We start from the raw sequence: 17,702 nt of genomic DNA on the forward strand, positions 1-17,702 counted from the left end.
TCCTGGAATCTAAGATCTCCTCAACTTCAAACTCAAGCTGCTCATTTACCAGGAGTGGAGCTCCGGGAGGTTCCTCCGGCCGTAACTCACTGGGAGGGGCGGCTTTCGTTAAGAGGGATCGATGGAACACAGGATGTATTTTAAACGTGTCAGGCAGCTTCAGTCAGTACGCCACGGGATTGATTTGAGTTTCTATTTCGAAGGGACCCACCCTCTTGTCTTGTAATTTTCTACATTTGCCCGGCATCTGGAGGAAGCGGGTGGACAGCCATACCTGGTCTCCCGGTTGAAGGGGGGGCCCTCCTTCCTGTGCAGGTCAGCAACTCGCTTGTACTCCGTTTTGGCTTCTTTTAACTGCTGTTTCAGTGTCTGTTGCGCCGCTTGCAATTCCTTAAGGAAGTTCTCAGCTTCCGGTACCAGCATTCCTTCTGAGCTGCTTGGAAAGACTTTAGGATGGAATCCATAATTAGCGAAGAACGGGGTTTGTTGAGTGCTGGAGTGCAGAGAATTGTTGTAGGCGAACTCTGCAAAATGCAAATATGATACCCAGTCAGTCTGTTGATAGGACACATAACTTTGTAAATATCTTTCCAAAACGGCGTTCAAGCGTTCCGTCTGCCCATCTGTCTGGGGGTGATGGGCGGAGGAGAGTTTTAATTCCGTCTGCAACTGTTTCCACATTGCTCTCCAAAATTTGGCTGTGAACTGAGTTCCTCGGTCTGAGACTACGCTGTTTGGCAATCCATGCAGCCGGTAGACTTCTTTTATGAATAACTTGGCCGTTTCTTTAGCCTCTAAGGCCCCTGCACAAGGAAGAAAGTGTGCCATTTTGGTAAGTAGATCCACCACTACTAAGATGGCTGTCATTCCTTGGGACTTGGGTAGATCAGTTATAAAATCCATGGAGAGGTCCTTCCAGGGTTCGTGTGGGACAGGCAACGGTTGTAACAGTCCTGCTGGTGTCCCTGTTTGTGTTTTTGTCCGCAGACAGACAGAGCAGGACTTTACATAACTCTCAATATCCCGACGCATTTTAGGCCACCAGAAGTCCTTGGCCACGTTCTGAATGGTCTTGTAAATCCCAAAGTGTCCCGCTGTGATGGAATCATGACACTGGCGTAGGATTCTGAGCCTTAATTCCCCTTCTGGCACATATCTGGCGGTTTTGAACCATAACAGTCCATTTCTCCAGTGAAAGGTTACTTCTGAGTCTTGACCTTGTCCCGTCTCCTGCTGATATTTTAGCATGTCTGCATCTTCTTGTTGTTCCATTTTGAGTTCCTCTTCCCATGAAGGCTGGCATACTCCCAACGTTAATTTCTCTGGCGGGATTACGTACTGAGGCTGGTCCTCGGATTCACTTTCTTTGTATTGTGGCTGTCTGGATAAGGCATCCGCTCTCTGGTTTTTGGCTTGGGCATGGTAAGTAATCTGGAAGTTAAACCTAGTGAAGAACTGGGATCATCTTATCTGTCTCTGGTTCAGCTTTATGGCTGTTTGGAGGCTTTCAAGATTCTTGTGGTCGGAGCGCACTTCAATTCGATGAGAGGTCCCCTCTAGGTATTGTCTCTAGTTTTCAAAAGAGTCCTTGATGGCCAGCAGCTCCTTTTCCCAAACTGTGTAGTTCTTCTCTGCAGGCTTTAACTTCCGAGAGAAGTACGTGCAGGGGTGCAGCTCCTTCCCTTCTTGGTCTAATTGTAGCAGGACCCCCCCGATGGCAAAATCTGAAGCATCTGCTTCCACGACTAAAGGGCGGTTCGGATCAGCAAAGCGCAGAATGGGCTCAGTAGCAAACCTTCTCTTCAGCTCCTCAAAGGCCTTGGTGGCGTTCTCTGTCCATTGAAACTTCTTCTTCCCCCTTAAACAGTCAGTCAGAGGAGCTGTTAATTTGGAAAACCCTGGAATGAACTTTCTGTAATAATTGGCAAACCCCAAAAACCGTTGTACATCCTTTTTGGTGACAGGTTGGCCCCAGTCCAATATGCAGCTTACTTTCCCTGGGTCCATCTCCATGCCTTCCGCTGAGATTCGATATCCAAGGAAGTCTAGAGACTTGAGGTCAAATCCACATTTCTCTAATTTAGCATACAGGTGATTTTCTCTCAGTCTCTTCAACACCGTCTTCACATGCTGGTCGTGGTCTTCCTGGTTCTTTGAGAACACCAGGATATCATCTAAGTAACAGATTACATATGTGTCCAACAAGTCTCTAAACACGTCGTTCATGAATTTTTGAAAAATTCCTGGACTTCCACACAGCCCGAACGGCATGACCAGGTATTCATACTGTCCGTAAGCGGTCAAGAATCCTGTTTTCCATTCATCTCCCTCCTTCATTCTGATCAGATTGTACGCTCCTCTCAAACGGAACAGAAAGATAAACAGCGAGAGTTGGAAATTGAGAGAATGAGAATGGGGTTTGAGGAGAGGGAGAAGCAACAAACATTGGATGTGGAGATACAGGTGGAAAAGTTAAAATTTGAAAGAGAGAAGTTTCATTCTGATGAAACACGAAAGGACAGAAATGAATTTTTTGTCTTAATTTTGTTTTTAAATATGTTTTCATATTGTATTGTACCCACACCTGTATTTTAATCTGTTTTTATCTTGTTGTACACCGCCCTGAGAGCTTGTCGCTAAAGGGCGGTCTAAAAGTGCAATAAATAATAATAATAATAATAATAATAACTTCATGAAGATTTTTGCAGAGCGCAGTCGGTCCAGCAACTCTGAGATCAGGGGCAGCGGGTAGCTGTTGGGGATGGTGATCTGGTTCAATGCGCAATAGTCGTTACAGGGTCTGAGTTCCCCCCCCTTCTTTTTCACAAACAATAGTGGCGCTCCAGCAGGGGATTGTGAGGGGCGTATGAATCCTCGCCTCAGGTTTTTATCCAGGAATTCCGTCAGGGCCTCCCTCTCATTCTCTGTGAGAGAGTAGATTCTCCCTGATGGGATGCTGGCTCCTGGCACTAGGTCAATCGCACAGTCGTAAGGGCGGTGGGGGGGTAAAGTCTCTGCCTCTTTTTCATCAAACACATCTTTGAATTCTTCATACTTTGGCGGCAGGGTCACTTGCTCAATCTCTTGCACTGCCCCCGCTAAGGTGTTCTTGATTCCTTCAGGTTGACAGTTCTCCTGGCAATACTGTGAGGTGAACCACACCACCGCCTCCTTCCAACTTATTTTGGGTTCATGCTTTGCTAGCCAGGGCATTCCCAGAATCACCTCAAAGTTCGAGAGATCTGACACGTATAGCGAAATGAACTCTTCGTGCCCAGGGATTTGAAGTTTCACTTCCTCCGTGGCTTGTGTCACCCCTCCTGACTTCAGGGGTCTCCCATCGATACGCTCCACAGCTAGGGGAGCGTCCAGTTTCCACCGGGAAATTCCATGACGCTTGACTAACTTTGCATCAATAAAATTTGTGGAGGCTCCACTGTCAATTAAGGCAGTGGAATTAAACACCACTCCTCTGGAAGTTGTAATCCGAATAGGCAAGACCAACACCCCCTTTGAGGGAGGTTGGATCGTTGGGGGGCCTTTATACAACGCTGCCCCCAGTCCACCGGCCTGCACGTGGACTGGGTGTTCTAGTTTCCCGATGGCTCGGCTTTCCCCCCTTTCAGTCCACAGTCTCTGGCCACATGGCCCGGCTTTGAACAATAAAAGCATAAACGTTCCCGGCGTCATCTTTCCTTTTCTTCTTCCGACAGTCTTGGCCTAGCCCCTCCCTGTCCCTCAGTTGCATTACCTGCCATCCCTGCAGTGGGAAGGGTCTTGTTGCGGGATGCCAAGGCTGAGTATCTCGGGACCTCCTGCTTCCTTTCCAGGCGCCTTCCTTTCATCCGGTGATCTATCTGTAGGCATAGCCGGATGAGCCCTGGTAGGTCAGCGGGGGGGGGGGAGGTCCTGGCCAACTCATCCAGGATTTCAGCATTTAATCCACTCTGGTACATAAACATCAGGGCGGCATCATTGTAACCAGTTTCCTGGGACAGAATTTTAAAAGCGTTAGTGTACTCGGAAACAGTCCCTTTAGCTTGCTTCAGAGCGCCTAGTTGCCGCGCTACTGTTTCAGCCCTTTGCGGGTCTTGAAACATCTCGGTCATCTCCTGTATAAAACCTCTGTACCTTCCTAAGACAGTATCCTTTCTCACGAGATACGGAGTCACCCATTTTGCAGCTTCTCCCTCCAGGAGGCTAATCACGAAAGCTACTTTAGCCCCATCGTCTGGAAATTCCGTGTGCCTGACATCCAGATATAACTCACATTGAGCCACGAAGGTTGCCAACTGATCACTTTGTCCCGCGTATTTTGGGGGCAATCCAATGGGAACCTTTACTACGGCAGCTGGAGGGGCTGTTCGCATCTGGTCTATCGTGGCCTTCAAGGTTTGATTATCTGTCTTCAGCGCCTTGACTGCTGCTAGCAGGGCTTGAACATCCGTCTGCAAATCAGCTACCTTAGTCCTCAAGAGTTCCACTTCTTCCGTCTCAGAAGTGGGGTTCGTCCCCCCCGCTGCTCCCTTTGACATCTTGTCCCAGTCAAGTGAAGAGAGTGTTGAGGGTGATTTAGGTGGCTCTGTCAAGCTGTCAGGCCCAGGATGTGACTCAGGAACCAGACCAACGGCTGTAGTTAATTCGTGTTTTATTAGGGTAATGTCCAAACAAAGACTGCGTTTTCTCATGAAGCAATACAGGGATACAGGTCCTGCGGCATTGGGAGAAAGTTGACAGAGCAAGGGACTTCTTCCCGCCTGTTCTTTAAGAAGGGGCCAAACGGGCGCGCAATCTTTCGCTCCTCCTTAACTGCCCCTCAGGTACTGCCCGCCTTCCCCCCCTTCTCTCCTGTCTTTTCAGCTGTCTGCGTGTGCGCGGTGAGGGGGGAAGCATCACCCCCTCCTCTTCTGAAGTTTCCGATTCCAGGATGGGGGATAGGGGAGGGGCTGATGGTAAACTGCCTTCCCGCTTTTCGGCTGTGAGCAGCCCTCCCTCTTCCCCCTCTTGCTCTGAGCCTGAAAGAGGGGGAGGCGTGAGAATGTCCAGGGAGGGCTCAGGCTCCCCGTTGCTAAGCGACCTTATCACTGGCAGTTCCTCTGTTTCGTCTTCGCTCCAAAGGGGGGAAGTTCCTCCCCCTTCCCTCTGCCATCCATCCGAATACTCTTCTCCCAACTCTCCGGGATCCAGCTCCCCGGGATTGGGACCCCAGCTCTGCCTTCCGACACTTGATGACCAGCTGGTTTTTAAATTATATGTGTTTATTTGATGTACACCGCCCAGAGAGCCTTGCTGTGGGCGGTATAAAAGTTGAATTAAATAAATAAATAAATAGTTGCAATAATTACCTAAGCTAGCCTAGAACAAGTTTCTGTGGGCAATGGTAGGAAGAAGCTGCCAGAGCACCTGCTTACTCATGAATAGCTCAACCAGCGATTTGAGTGAGTGGGCTGCAGCTGGCTGAGGGGGGGCTGATGAAATGCCGAAAGCTTCTGGACTCCTCTGTATGGCTTATAAAAGGGAGTTTTAGAAGGGGGAGATGAAGAGAAGCCTGAGAAGTCTCTTGAAGAAGCATCGGGCTGGTGAAGAACCACAACCAGAGTTTGGGGAATACAGGAATTGGTGGAGAGGGGGAAGCTGTAGTGCCTTCTGTTCCCCCCCCCCCGATGGGTCTGGCTGCCTCTAATAGTAAGATGACAGAATTGCCTAGTGGTGATCTCTTGAAAGTCAGGAATTGTCATCTTCTGCCCTGAGGGAGTTGTCCTCCTGAAAGTGTATCAGTTTCTTTATAACCTATCTTTCCCAAAATGGAGGTGTGAAAAATTCCATTGTTAAGATGGTTATAAATACAGGAACTATGACAAATCTTAGGCTTTGTAGATGGCAAGAAAGAGGTAAACACCAATCTTAAATGGTCAACTGGGATCAGTGTGTGTAGTTGGGGAGTATATCCATCTCTCTCTCCTCCACGTTACCCAAGGAGTTGGTCTAGGTGCCCAGCTACAATTGCCCCTCAGGCATCATGACTTTGCTGGTGGTTCATATACCCTTCCCTGCCCATAAGGCTGCTGATTATAGGAACTTCCCCAGCTTTGGGGAGCTCCCCCTGTCCCCATTTTAAAGGCATTAGGACAGGACCTTACTTCTCTTCTCACTGCCACCCCCCATGTCTCTTGTCAAGTTGTGATGGCTATTAGTGTAACTTAGCCGACCCTATCCTTGTCTGTCGGGGTAACTTGATGCTTATTGAGGGGTGGTGGGTGGATTCTGCTACCTGCCGTACAATGTGCCCATCTACCATATGGAAAGAAGCTTTTTATAGGCCTAGCCCAGGTCTCGTGATGACTGAGGGCTCCCAAGAGTTTTGCAACACCATGTCCCTCAAATCTCCTAGTGACTCCGAAGCTTCCATGACTGCTTGGACTCATCTGTGTCTTGGCAGTCACCTCTCTCTTCCAAAGGGAAAGAGGGGGACAGTGCCACCTGTCCCCTGCTTTTCTCTGCCGGGAGCTAAGAACAGGGCAACTAAACAAGAGGGCTTTGAGCAGGTATTTCTCACCTAGCCCCCATTCTCTTTTGAAGCTGAGAGGAGTTCAAAACTGAGATGTTGCATGGTGGTCAGCCCTTTAAAGGAGAAAAGTTGTAAAAAATCATTCCAAATGGGTGTGCCCTTTGGGTCCTTCTGGCTTGTACATTCCCCTGGGTATTGCCTCATGATATCTGTCTACAGTTCTGTTGTTATAACCCTCCTTACTTATATTCAGTTTTCCTATCTACTTACTATAATATCAGTATTAGTAATGGTGGTAATAAAGACCATACACACCTCCCAAGTTTACCTGTTAAGAAATACCAAAGGACTTTCGTTTTATTTTACCCAAACCTATTTATTAATTAAGTGTGAATTCTAGTGAATACCTATATCCAGTGGAAGCCAGGAAACAAGGATCTTAAGAGGGTGTGAAGAAATTGCTCTATATCCCTAGGACATGGTTCTTAGCTTCTACACAACTGTTTTTGTAATAACATTGGTTGGTTTTTGTTTTTGTTTTGCTTTTCTAGGTCTATGGGTAAAGCTGGATGTTGCTAAAGGTATACTAAGAATGGTCCAAAGTAAGACAGAAATAGAGCACAATTGCCCGACCATAATTGGGTTGCTGTCTTGCTTATGAGTAATCCCCACTTCTAGAAACTTAACAGGCAGCTCAATGGATAAAACCTTCATTTTTTTCCCACACTGCCCCTTCGTGTCTAATGGTACTAGGGCAAATCCGAACATAGGTTCATCAGAAAATCTTTGTTCCTCTCCCACTTTTTTTTAATGGCAATGTTAATGTTTAAGCTTCCTGGTCAATGACCTGTTCTTTTGTGTGACTCTGTGATGGTATAAGTAATAAGTGTCCTCAAGTCTGGAGTTGTCTATATCATGTTTATGAAAATGGGAAATTATTGATGTTAACTATGTTTAAAAATAGATAAATATGGCTTTGTATATGGGCATTCGAACAAATGGCCTGATCTTTCATAGTACCCACCGTAGTCATCTTGACAGAGTTTAGAGTATATCTTGCTTCACAACTGTCTTGAATGTAGTGTGATCTTATATTTCTCCCTCCGTCTCTTTTACAGGAGACATGGAATGTGGTTTCGATTGCGGAAGGTAGTAATCTGGTTGTTGGGAGTGTACATAGCCATTCCATTTCTTGTAAAGCTTTGTCCTGCTATTCAGGCAAAGCTTGTCTTCCTAAATTTTGGTAAGAACCATGCTTCTCTTTTTTGCTGTGTCTTGAAACCATGTGCACATTTTAATATACAAGTTGCTAGCGTTTTATACAAAAGACAATGCTTAGGCTTTTCTTCTTTACACATATGACGATACAAAATTGGAGCTGAAATCATGCAAAGTGATCGCATGTTACCTTTTGTGTATTGCTGCTCCCAGCTGTGAAATCCAGTACCAGAGTCTAATGACATTTTTGAAAATCACTCAGGATCTAGGTCTGTCAGCATCTGCCTGTATTTCATTGCTTTTTCATGAAGTGCTGATAGAGAAGCTTGATGCTGCCTTGAACTTTTTGTTTGCTAGCATCTGCAGAGAATGTTCTAGTACCAGTTAGTGAAGAAGCAATTATTCCCTGTTTGCCCTCTCCAGTAACATCTTCTATGTTGTGCTTGGTATGTTCATATTCTAAATGTTGGCCTGTCTGATATGTAGAAAATTCACTGTTGACTTCCTTAAATATTTTATATGCAGTGTGGGAAGATAATATCACTTAGTAGCATTGTCTTTCAAGCTCTCCCCCATTCTGCCCTTCAAATTTAGGTCTAGGATTTTTAAAATAATGTTTTTAGAATTATCTGTTCTGATTCTTGGCGATAGGACAGTTGGTTAAGTATCTAACTTTTGACAATAAAAAATAATGATTAATAAGTACATGTCCTCCATGACACTTGAAAGTCCCATATCCAATGCATTTTAATAATTCTATTAAGTAGTCATTATGAGGTTTTTTATTTGAATGTATTTTTGTGAAGGCTATTGATGATCTTAACCTGTAGGTAAACAAAATGTAAAACTGATATTTATCTTCTGTTTCAGTCAGAGTACCCTATTTCATTGACTTGAAAAGGCCTCAGGACCAAGGTTTGAACCACACCTGTAACTATTACCTACAGCCAGAAGAAGATGTAACTATTGGAGTCTGGTAAGGAAAGCTTTGCCCCTCCCATTATTTATTAACTGGAGCTACTCTGGGTGGAATTTTCTTCTTGATACAATTACTTATATCATAACATTGAATCTCATTCACATGTTAATACATTCAATTTAACATGGGAAACCTGATAATACATTACATATACATATATAGGAAAAATACTTTTATGCTCCCAAACACTCTCTCTAGGCTTTAGGCTTTAGGAACCCAGCAGTGGCCAGCATAGCAAGAATTCATGTTAACCCCATAGTCTTTCCCTGTTACTGCTTGCATATATGAATGCCACAGCAAGCTGCAATTACTGACTCCACCAGGGAGATCCAGGAATCACAAACTCAATGAGATTGGTGAGAAAACTTGGTGACAACCACTAGGCACCAGGTGGGTTACAATCTTATACATCCAAAGTAGCAGATGTTATCATATGGGAGAACTGTTATAGCCAATTAAAACATACTAACAATGTTATTAATATCTTCCTAACACAGGGGTTTACTTGCCATTGATGGTGCTGCAGGATTCTCTATGGCTCTTATATATCTTTTTAGACTTTCAACTCTAGCTGTGCAGGGTACTGGTGCTTCTGATATGTTATATACCTTGGAAATTACATTACTTTTTATCATGGCTTAATTGTTATAGCAAATTTCAATCACGGATTAACTGTCCTCAGTTACTTGGTGGTTGTGGTAGGGCATTTTTGTGCCTCTTCATTCACTTATAATTATTCATTTGGGAAGGACCATTTGGAATGTGGTAATGGAACTTGGTTTCATGTTAGGTCAGTCCTTGGACTTCCTTCAGGCAAACTTCATCTTTGAGGTCTTCTGTGGTTTCTTCTTCACCCTCTTCATCTGGGTGCACTGTGTGTATACTATACACAGCTTTGGCGTCTGTGGTTTTACCACATCCTTTTCCTCTTCCTTGTTGAGGGGTAGTGGCACTTACTGCTTGTCCTCTTGCTTTCCAAGCGGCTCTTCATTTATGAAATTCAGGATTTTCATCTCCATCGTAATGTGGTGATGCTCTCACATGTGCTCTCAATTGATAACACTCTTGAATATGTTCTTCAGGTCTTCCATTGGACCTCCTTTGTGGTAATCCACCTTGTAGGGGAATATTAGATTATCGTTTCCCTCATCTAAAAGTAGGTTTTTCTTCTTCTGCTTCATCAACAGTTTCTATCTCACATGTTCTCTGGGTGCTCCCTAGTGGATCCAAGCCTAGACTGTTCTGTGCTCAAGTCAACACAGTCTCAAACTGTTCTGCTCACGTGTGGTCATCGGGTAAGGCTTTCAAGGCTGTATTCACCACTAGCACCAAGGCTTGTCCTCTCAGCAAGTTCTTCACTATGCCATATACTGTAGTATAAGCTTCTGGGGCTAAGCACATACCCAATCAAAATGCTACTGCTGCTCCTTCAGTTCTTGCTGTAGCAGCCAACACTGGTTGCAAATTGGCAACTGCTGCTTGTCCATGAGCTTTCAAATACAAGGTGGCCACCACATCACTCCAACTACCACACATTCTCAGTCAACGTCAATGAGGCTTCTATAACTGAGATCCACATTGCCACATTCTTCATGCCTGGCGTTGGTCCCGCAACTCCTCTGACTACTTGTATGGACAGTGCTTGAGGCATATCTCTATATTCAAGGGAGGCAAGTACAGGGCATACCACACACAACTCTTGCCTTATCAATAGATATTGTCTTCTCAGGATCTCATAATCTTGTGCAAAGTCATTCCTGTTGATTATTCCTTGCAGTTCTTCTGGTGTCAGTGGGGTGTAATGTCTACCCTCATCAACCCAGGGATCTGTTGCTCTTACAGCCACTGGTCCATACTTTGTTACTCCAGGCAGACGCTGTGGTATGGCTCCCAACCAAGCTGCCACTCTTGTTTCTCTGGCTCTAATACGTACATCTGTTTTCACAAACACATGGTTGTGAGCATCCATCCATCCTGGGGTTTCATCTGCATCTGCCACATACGATATGGTAGTATAGCAGTATCCTCTCATCCAGTAACCATTGTCATCTCAAAGACTACGTATTCTCTGTCTACAGGTTCTCTTCCACTCACTTCTCAAAAAGCAGCCAGAAAGCTTTCACTTTCAGCAAATGGCTGTGCTGTGATTAAAGTGTGTCTTCTTAAGACTTGCTGTGCCTTGAGGTACATGGGTATCTATATCCACTCTTCCTGCTTCCCAACTCTCCAGTTGAGGTCACTTGAGTTTTTCCATTGGTTCTAAAGTTCTGTCAACACTTCAGATCAATATAGAGAAAATTTGATTTGCTGCAGTTTATTAAATCTTGAGGGCGCTATCACTGCTGTCCCATCTGGTCCCCATTGAGCGCCATCTGATAAACATAACACATTGGCTGTTTGCCCAGACCTGTTAACTCTGTGTCTGTTCCAGTTGTTTTCTTAGGAAAATTACAACTTTAGTCAGGAGACTGAGGAAAAAGGCGGGCAGTTTTAAACTATTCCTTTTATTACTAATTTTTGGCTCTCACGCACAAAGCAAACTTTATATGCTATTTCAACATATCTTACACATATTCTAAGTTAATCTTAAGCGTATTCTAATGATTATGGGCTGTCTCAAAACACCCTGCTCCTTGTTCTGTACATAGTAATACATGAATTGGACTGATGTTTTGCATGGGACAAATCTGGAATATTGTTGCATTCTGACTTTTATTGTTGGTATTTGTTCTTGTATTGGTTTGTAGACTGATTTGTGATTCCATATGAAAGGTGGCATAAAAATACTTAAAGAAAAATTTAACCAGTGATGATTTTACAGGAAGATGGCTCACGAGGCTAGTACTGGTTGTGTAAAATTGACAATCATGAGGCAGAATCACAACTGGGTAGTGGGCTAGAGTCTTGTGCCCTCTCCAGATATCAGGAATAGGCTCTGAACAAGGAGAACAAGCCATGTCTTCCAGGATACTCCATTCTATGCCCCCTCCCCAAATAGTCATCATTCCATGTCCTACTGAAAATGCTTGCTCTTCATTGGGCTAATGTTTTACCATCCCCCTTCAGGTTTTTTTTGGTAACTTCCTCAAACCTTGGGATTCCCCCAAGCTCAATGATACGTCCCTCTTGTATATAGATGGTGCTGTTTTGGCTACATAAGGATCCACACTTGGAGAACAAGTTTGCAATAATTGTAGAATTAACAGACTTAGCTGTACATGTTTTTGCACTGTTGTTGCTAAGTGTTAGGCTACCTCAAGTATTGTCCAATAGTAAACTGTGTGTCTCCCCCCCCCCCAAAGAGTGGTTCTAGTGAGAAATGTGAGTCTATGGGTGAGGTGGGTTGCTACTGTTGGGACTTTGGGGTCTCCAAATGAGACTTGAGCTTTATGAAAGGGCTAAGACCCTTTGAGTGTAGTGAGGAACTTAGGAAGGAAGGCATATTCTTACTTCATTGTATCTAACTTTTAAATCTCTTAAACAAAGAGGAATGCTGATGCATCTTCTGAGAATGTGAATGCCTTGGAGCAGTTTGGCTATGTTATAGTTTGTTTACAGTGTGTGTGTTCTGAATGAATTGAATGAATCATTTTATTACGAAGCAGACCAGATATTAAAGGAGACATAAAAAAGCAAACATACAGCATGGAGGATTTAAATATTTAGGATACAAAGCTACCATAGTTCCAAAAGCCCATAGAAATTCTTTAAAGAGCTGGTTGAGAACATTTTTTCCTAATTTGCATTGAGATGAGAAGAAACTTTGCGACATTAGCGGTGACATAAGATGATACATCACTTAGACAGATCGACACCAGATTAACGGGATTGCCCTTAGGCAAAGCAGTTACCAAAGGGGAAATTAATATCCTTCTGTATTCTTTATATAACTCGCAAAATAGAAGAACATGTTCTACAGACTCCACTACACCATTGGTTCCTAGAGTGACTTAGTTCAGTGATTGGGTTTTTTTGAGCTTGAATACTCAAAATAAATGTAAGTTTAAAATACTAGTTGGAAAAAAATGTTTATCAACCAAAAAGTGTCAGTAATGAATTTATTTTTTAACTGAAATGGAACTACCTTCTTCCTTCACTGAGACACGCTTAGACCTCTAGTGACTTTTGGTGTCATTTTTTGTTCTGTGGTGCATTTTTAATGGTAAATCAGCATTTAAGATCACTTGCAGTAAGCAATTTTAAATGTGCTAGAGTTTATTTCCGGCTATATCTTGTTTGTTTCTCCTTCTATGGGAACTGCCAAAGCTCCTAACCAAGGGCTCTTCTGCCTGTGTCTAATAACACTAAAACACTGAAGTTCTGAAAAGAATCACTTAATATCAAGAACACATCATTACTTTGTATGCTCATTCTGTATCTCAAACTTCACTGGAAATTTCTCCTCTAGTAGAACTGATTAGAGTCCTCATTTTCCATTTGCTTCTAGGCACACAGTTCCCACAGCTCTATGGAAAGATGCTCAAGGCAAGGATCAACTGTGGTATGAGGATGCTTTGGGTTCCAGTAACCCTGTGATCCTTTACTTACATGGAAATGCAGGGACTAGGTAAGAAAGAGAAAAATGAGTGGGCTCCAAAGAGAATAATCTTTTATTTCTTATGGTTTAGATTGGGTGAGGGCTGGTCTTGTCATCAGGCAAGGCAATTCAGCCCACCTTAAGATTTAGGATGCCATTAAAAGACAGCAGATTGTCAGTTTCTTACAGCACAGTCCTATACATCCCATTAAGTTCAGTGGGGATTACTCCTAGGTAAGTGGGTATAAGATGTGTTTAATATGTTTTTTAATAATGTTTTTAACCCTTTTTTAAGGTTTTTTTAAAAATGTTTTTAATGCTGTTTTGTATTAATGTATTTTAAGATCTGTTTTTATGAAGTTTTAAAGTTTTTTTGTGCTTTGTTTGCCGCCCTGGGCTCCTGCTGGGAGGAAGGGTGGGATACAAAATAAATAAATAATAAATCTGTTCCATTGAACTTATATGTATTAATTTGGCAGAATCATGCCCAATGAGTTCTTCTTTTTCTTAAAAAAAAAGACACTCTATAAGACCAGAAAAATAATGTACCAGAACCATGTCTCTTGAGTATTTTAAACTAATGTGTAATTTTCCCATTTTTTTAAATAGAGGAGGGGATCACCGTGTGGAACTTTACAAGGTGAGAAAAGCAGCAATGTTACTCAAATGGTATAAATACCACTATATACATTTCTATTAATAGCTTAGCAGTCCAAGTTTATTTCCAGAGGTATTTGCCTTTATTTTTTATAACAGTTGTGGAGAACCTTTGGCCTTCCAGATATTGGCTGAACTACAACTCCTATCATACCTGACCGTTGGCCATGCTTGCTGAGGCTGATGAGAGTTGTAGTTTAGCAAAATTTGGAGGACCAAAGGATCCCTACATCTGTTCTTTAGCTTTTGTGACAAATAGCCAGAAAGTGCTAGAGCTATAATAGTAATACTCTTATAACTACCACAAATTATGCACACATTTTCCGCATTTGGGGAAATCGCAGGGCTCAGCACACCTGGAGTGCAATGGATGAGCTTCACCCTAGGAAAACCACTTTCATGATATGGTATCTCCTCAGCCAGGTAGGTATTTAGACACTACCTCAGACTGTTTATACGCTCTGCAGAATCTCAAGTTGTAAAACCTGTTCTGGACTGGAGGATTGCATGTTTGAATGTTCTCCCCCTGTGCAAAAATACTCTTGTGCATTGAAAAAATGTAATGTTGGGAGAAAAGGACTATGTTAACATGCAAAGTTTGTATCCATCTAGCATCCTTTAAAAATACTTCATAATTGTGACTCCTTGCCTTCTGTTGTAGGTTTTGAGTTCTCTTGGTTACCATGTAGTCACGTTTGATTATCGAGGTAAGATTCTTGGTCTTTTGTGCTGACTACCGTCTATTACTCTTGTTAACAAACCTGGCCGGCTGTTGCACTTTTGTAAGGCAATCAATAAGATGTTTCATTTACCCTTTTATTTTATTTGCTGTTCAAATAAATTTTAAATTCCAGTTGCTGTTGCCTCATGCCTTCTTATTTGGTGAGCATTTGGGGTGTGGTAGTCACACTATGGGGGCTATGGCAGTTGTTTTGTTTTATGGTATAATATATTTGTGTTTAGCAGTGTTGTAAGTCACTTGGAGACTTTCAGGTAACAAGTGATTAACAAATCTAGTAAATAATAACAACAATAATATTAAACAGACCATGGTTAAAGAAAGGTACTAGGTTTGCATGCAATGCAGAGCCATACCTGAAACAAGTCAAGTTCATAAGCCAACAACATACCATGACTTCAGATCATGGTTTGTTGGCAATAAGCAAACTACTGTTAAGCCGTTGGGCTGGGTCACACACAAGGCTATTTTAATAACCATGGTTTCGTATTAATATATAAACCAGGCCAAATGACTTCTAGCTTCGTTACACAGCCTACTTTACACATTACAATAAGCCATACCATTGGTTAGTGCAAATGAGCAAGTAGTCAGGCTCTTGGAGAGCAGGTTGTGTTTTAGCTCTTTCCAGACAAGTCACGAGAGGTAAACCATAGGACAAGCTCATGGTTTGCCTGGAGAGAGCTAAACCCTGAGCCCAGTTTCAGATGACATACTAAGCCAAACCATGGCTTAGCTCTGCTCTGCACAGCAGCAGAATGCCCAGAGGGGGAGCAAAATGGTCACAACCATCTCTTTGGGAGCCTGCATATTTGTTCTAAGACATGGTTGGGGCACTTCTTCATGCAGGCTTTCCATTTATTTTCACCCTGCCTTTTTTAACTTAGTATAGTTAACAAAAAAACAATTTAAACTAAAAAAGCAAAAAAGTCCTAAAACACTGCTTGTAAAGATAATCCTACTGCACTCTATCTCTTTAAAGATAAAACCTCATCACTTCCTAAAACAAGAAATCATTTTAACTTTCTGAAGATCTGCAGGCTTAGATTTGGATGAGTCTTGCTGAGAATGATGTTCCACAGACATGATGCTGTGACTGTGAAAGACCCTGCTCTGTCTCCTAATAGTTCTAATGCTTTTTATTGAGGGAACATGGAGCAGGGCTTTGCTGGAGAATGTAATGTGCAGGCTGTTGTGGAGAGAAGTGTACTCTTAGGCATGCAGAATGTAGGCCATATAGTGGTATAATGTTCTGCCCATTCAAGACACTTTACACTGAGTGATACTTAAAATTATTTCTTAAGATTAAGATATTTGTCGCAACTTTCCCAGTTAGGTTCTCCGCTTTCTCAAACAAGAGCTTGTATTTGCAGTCTGCTTGCATAATAATATTTGAAGGATCAATGCATAGTGTTAATACTAGAGAGTCAGACCCATTTTCCTCATTCAAATCCAGTTTCCTTCAGCAACTAATGTTTCCAAACGTTCATTTGTAATTGTAGTTCATCTCTAAAAAGAGATGCTTGGCTTGGTATGGACGTTTCTTTCAAACAATTGGGTTTCTCTTTAACTCTTCAACTGAGATCTGTGCTAGTTTATCCAAAGCAAGAAATTGGATTCTTCTCTTCTTTTAGAGCAGGTGTGGGGAACTTGTGGCCCTCCAGATGTTGTTGGACTACAACTTGCATCACCCTTGACTGTTGGCCATGCTGGTTGAGACTGATGGATTTAAAGGGCCAAAGGTTCCAAACCCAGTTTTAGAACTTTCTAGTCACAAGTGAATGGATGGGATAAACCAAAATCCTCCCTAAATGTGGTACTTTGGTTTGAAACTCTGATATTGAATGTTCAGTGCTTTATAAGAATTGAAGTTAACTGGAGTCTTTCTCTCTCTCCTCCCCCCTCCCCCCTTTAAACTAGCAGAGCAGTTGTGGACCAACTGCAAAGAAGGACCTTTTTCTCTTTTCAACATAGTCTATGCCCAGCTACCTGGCAAAAGAGTCAGAGCTTTAGTTTCAACTGACAGCCAATTGGAGGAGCCCAAACCCTTCTCCAAACAGTCCCACCATTTTGTGCTGGTTCTGGCTAAATTCCTTCTCAGCAGGCAAATAGCCTTGTGTTTTCTCCCTCCTCTAGCTAATATATAAGAAGCACAAGGTTTAAAAATACTGTTTCTCCACAACTGATTCCAGATAAATGCATATATTAGCAGTGTTAGTTGGAATCCTCTGAAAAGTGGTAAGAGGCCTATTAGAATGGACTGTACTATTTCAGAATACCTGGGAGTGTCACACTTTTAAAAAATGTTTCCTATGTTAAAATTCACAGGCAAAGGACTGGGTTAGAACCTTTGTTTCTGATCTGATCATTTATTTGGAGGCAGTTTATGTTTGTTCACAAGTGATATACCCCAGTATCCTTTACCGTATCCTTCCCAACTTATTCCACAGCATGTGAGAATGCAGCCACAGTTGAACTTACGGGAGGTTCACCTCAGAATCTTTCAGGCTACAATAGAACCAAACTGAATACCAAGATGTTAGAATGTTAGTTTTGGTATTTTGCCAGTTTGGTTTTACTTTAATGGGTATCTTAGCTAAGTCTGAGTTGTTGAAAGGCAATTAAGAACTGATCTTTGTGGTGTCCTGGGCTACTCAGTTGCTTTGGCCCTAAATTGGACGTGATTGTCTTGAAAAATGATTCCTGGAATAAAATACTTTTCTCTTTTAGGTTGGGGAGACTCAATAGGCACTCCCTCAGAGAGTGGAATGACCTATGATGCTCTTCACGTTTTTGACTGGATAAAAGCAAGAAGTGGAGACAATCCAGTTTATATATGGGGACACTCCTTGGGTACTGGGTAAGCTTTCAGATTCCAGGTGTCACTAAGCAGAACTTTAACACAAGTGGCTGTGATAGTCTAACACAATGGATTTGGAACAATAGTGTGATGCCAAGGACAATTAAAGTACTCTCTGTGGGATTAGCACTGAATTAAATTGAATTGCTTCAATTCAATGGCATAATCTTCGTATTTTCAAACAGTGAATGATAGTGTAAGCCA

General features: G+C 42.6%; 1 protein-coding gene and 1 non-coding gene across 2 annotated transcripts in view; one reads left to right on the forward strand and one right to left on the reverse strand.

Annotated features, from left to right (window-relative positions):
* Nucleotides 1-17,702, forward strand: part of ABHD12 (abhydrolase domain containing 12, lysophospholipase) — a 48,573-nt gene that overhangs the window by 13,016 nt on the left and 17,855 nt on the right. Inside the window, exons 2-7 of the mRNA XM_061625621.1 lie at nucleotides 7,627-7,751; nucleotides 8,597-8,702; nucleotides 13,153-13,272; nucleotides 13,852-13,882; nucleotides 14,561-14,606; nucleotides 17,369-17,498. Of these exons, the coding sequence (XP_061481605.1) occupies nucleotides 7,627-7,751; nucleotides 8,597-8,702; nucleotides 13,153-13,272; nucleotides 13,852-13,882; nucleotides 14,561-14,606; nucleotides 17,369-17,498 (558 nt within the window). The remainder of the gene's footprint in view (nucleotides 1-7,626; nucleotides 7,752-8,596; nucleotides 8,703-13,152; nucleotides 13,273-13,851; nucleotides 13,883-14,560; nucleotides 14,607-17,368; nucleotides 17,499-17,702) is intronic.
* Nucleotides 14,175-14,330, reverse strand: LOC133384718 (U1 spliceosomal RNA). The gene has a single exon (XR_009762656.1). It is a non-coding gene; the product is annotated as a U1 spliceosomal RNA (small nuclear RNA).

Source organism: Rhineura floridana, chromosome 4 (assembly GCF_030035675.1).
Source record: "Rhineura floridana isolate rRhiFlo1 chromosome 4, rRhiFlo1.hap2, whole genome shotgun sequence".
NCBI classification, from domain to species: Eukaryota; Metazoa; Chordata; class Lepidosauria; order Squamata; family Rhineuridae; genus Rhineura; species Rhineura floridana.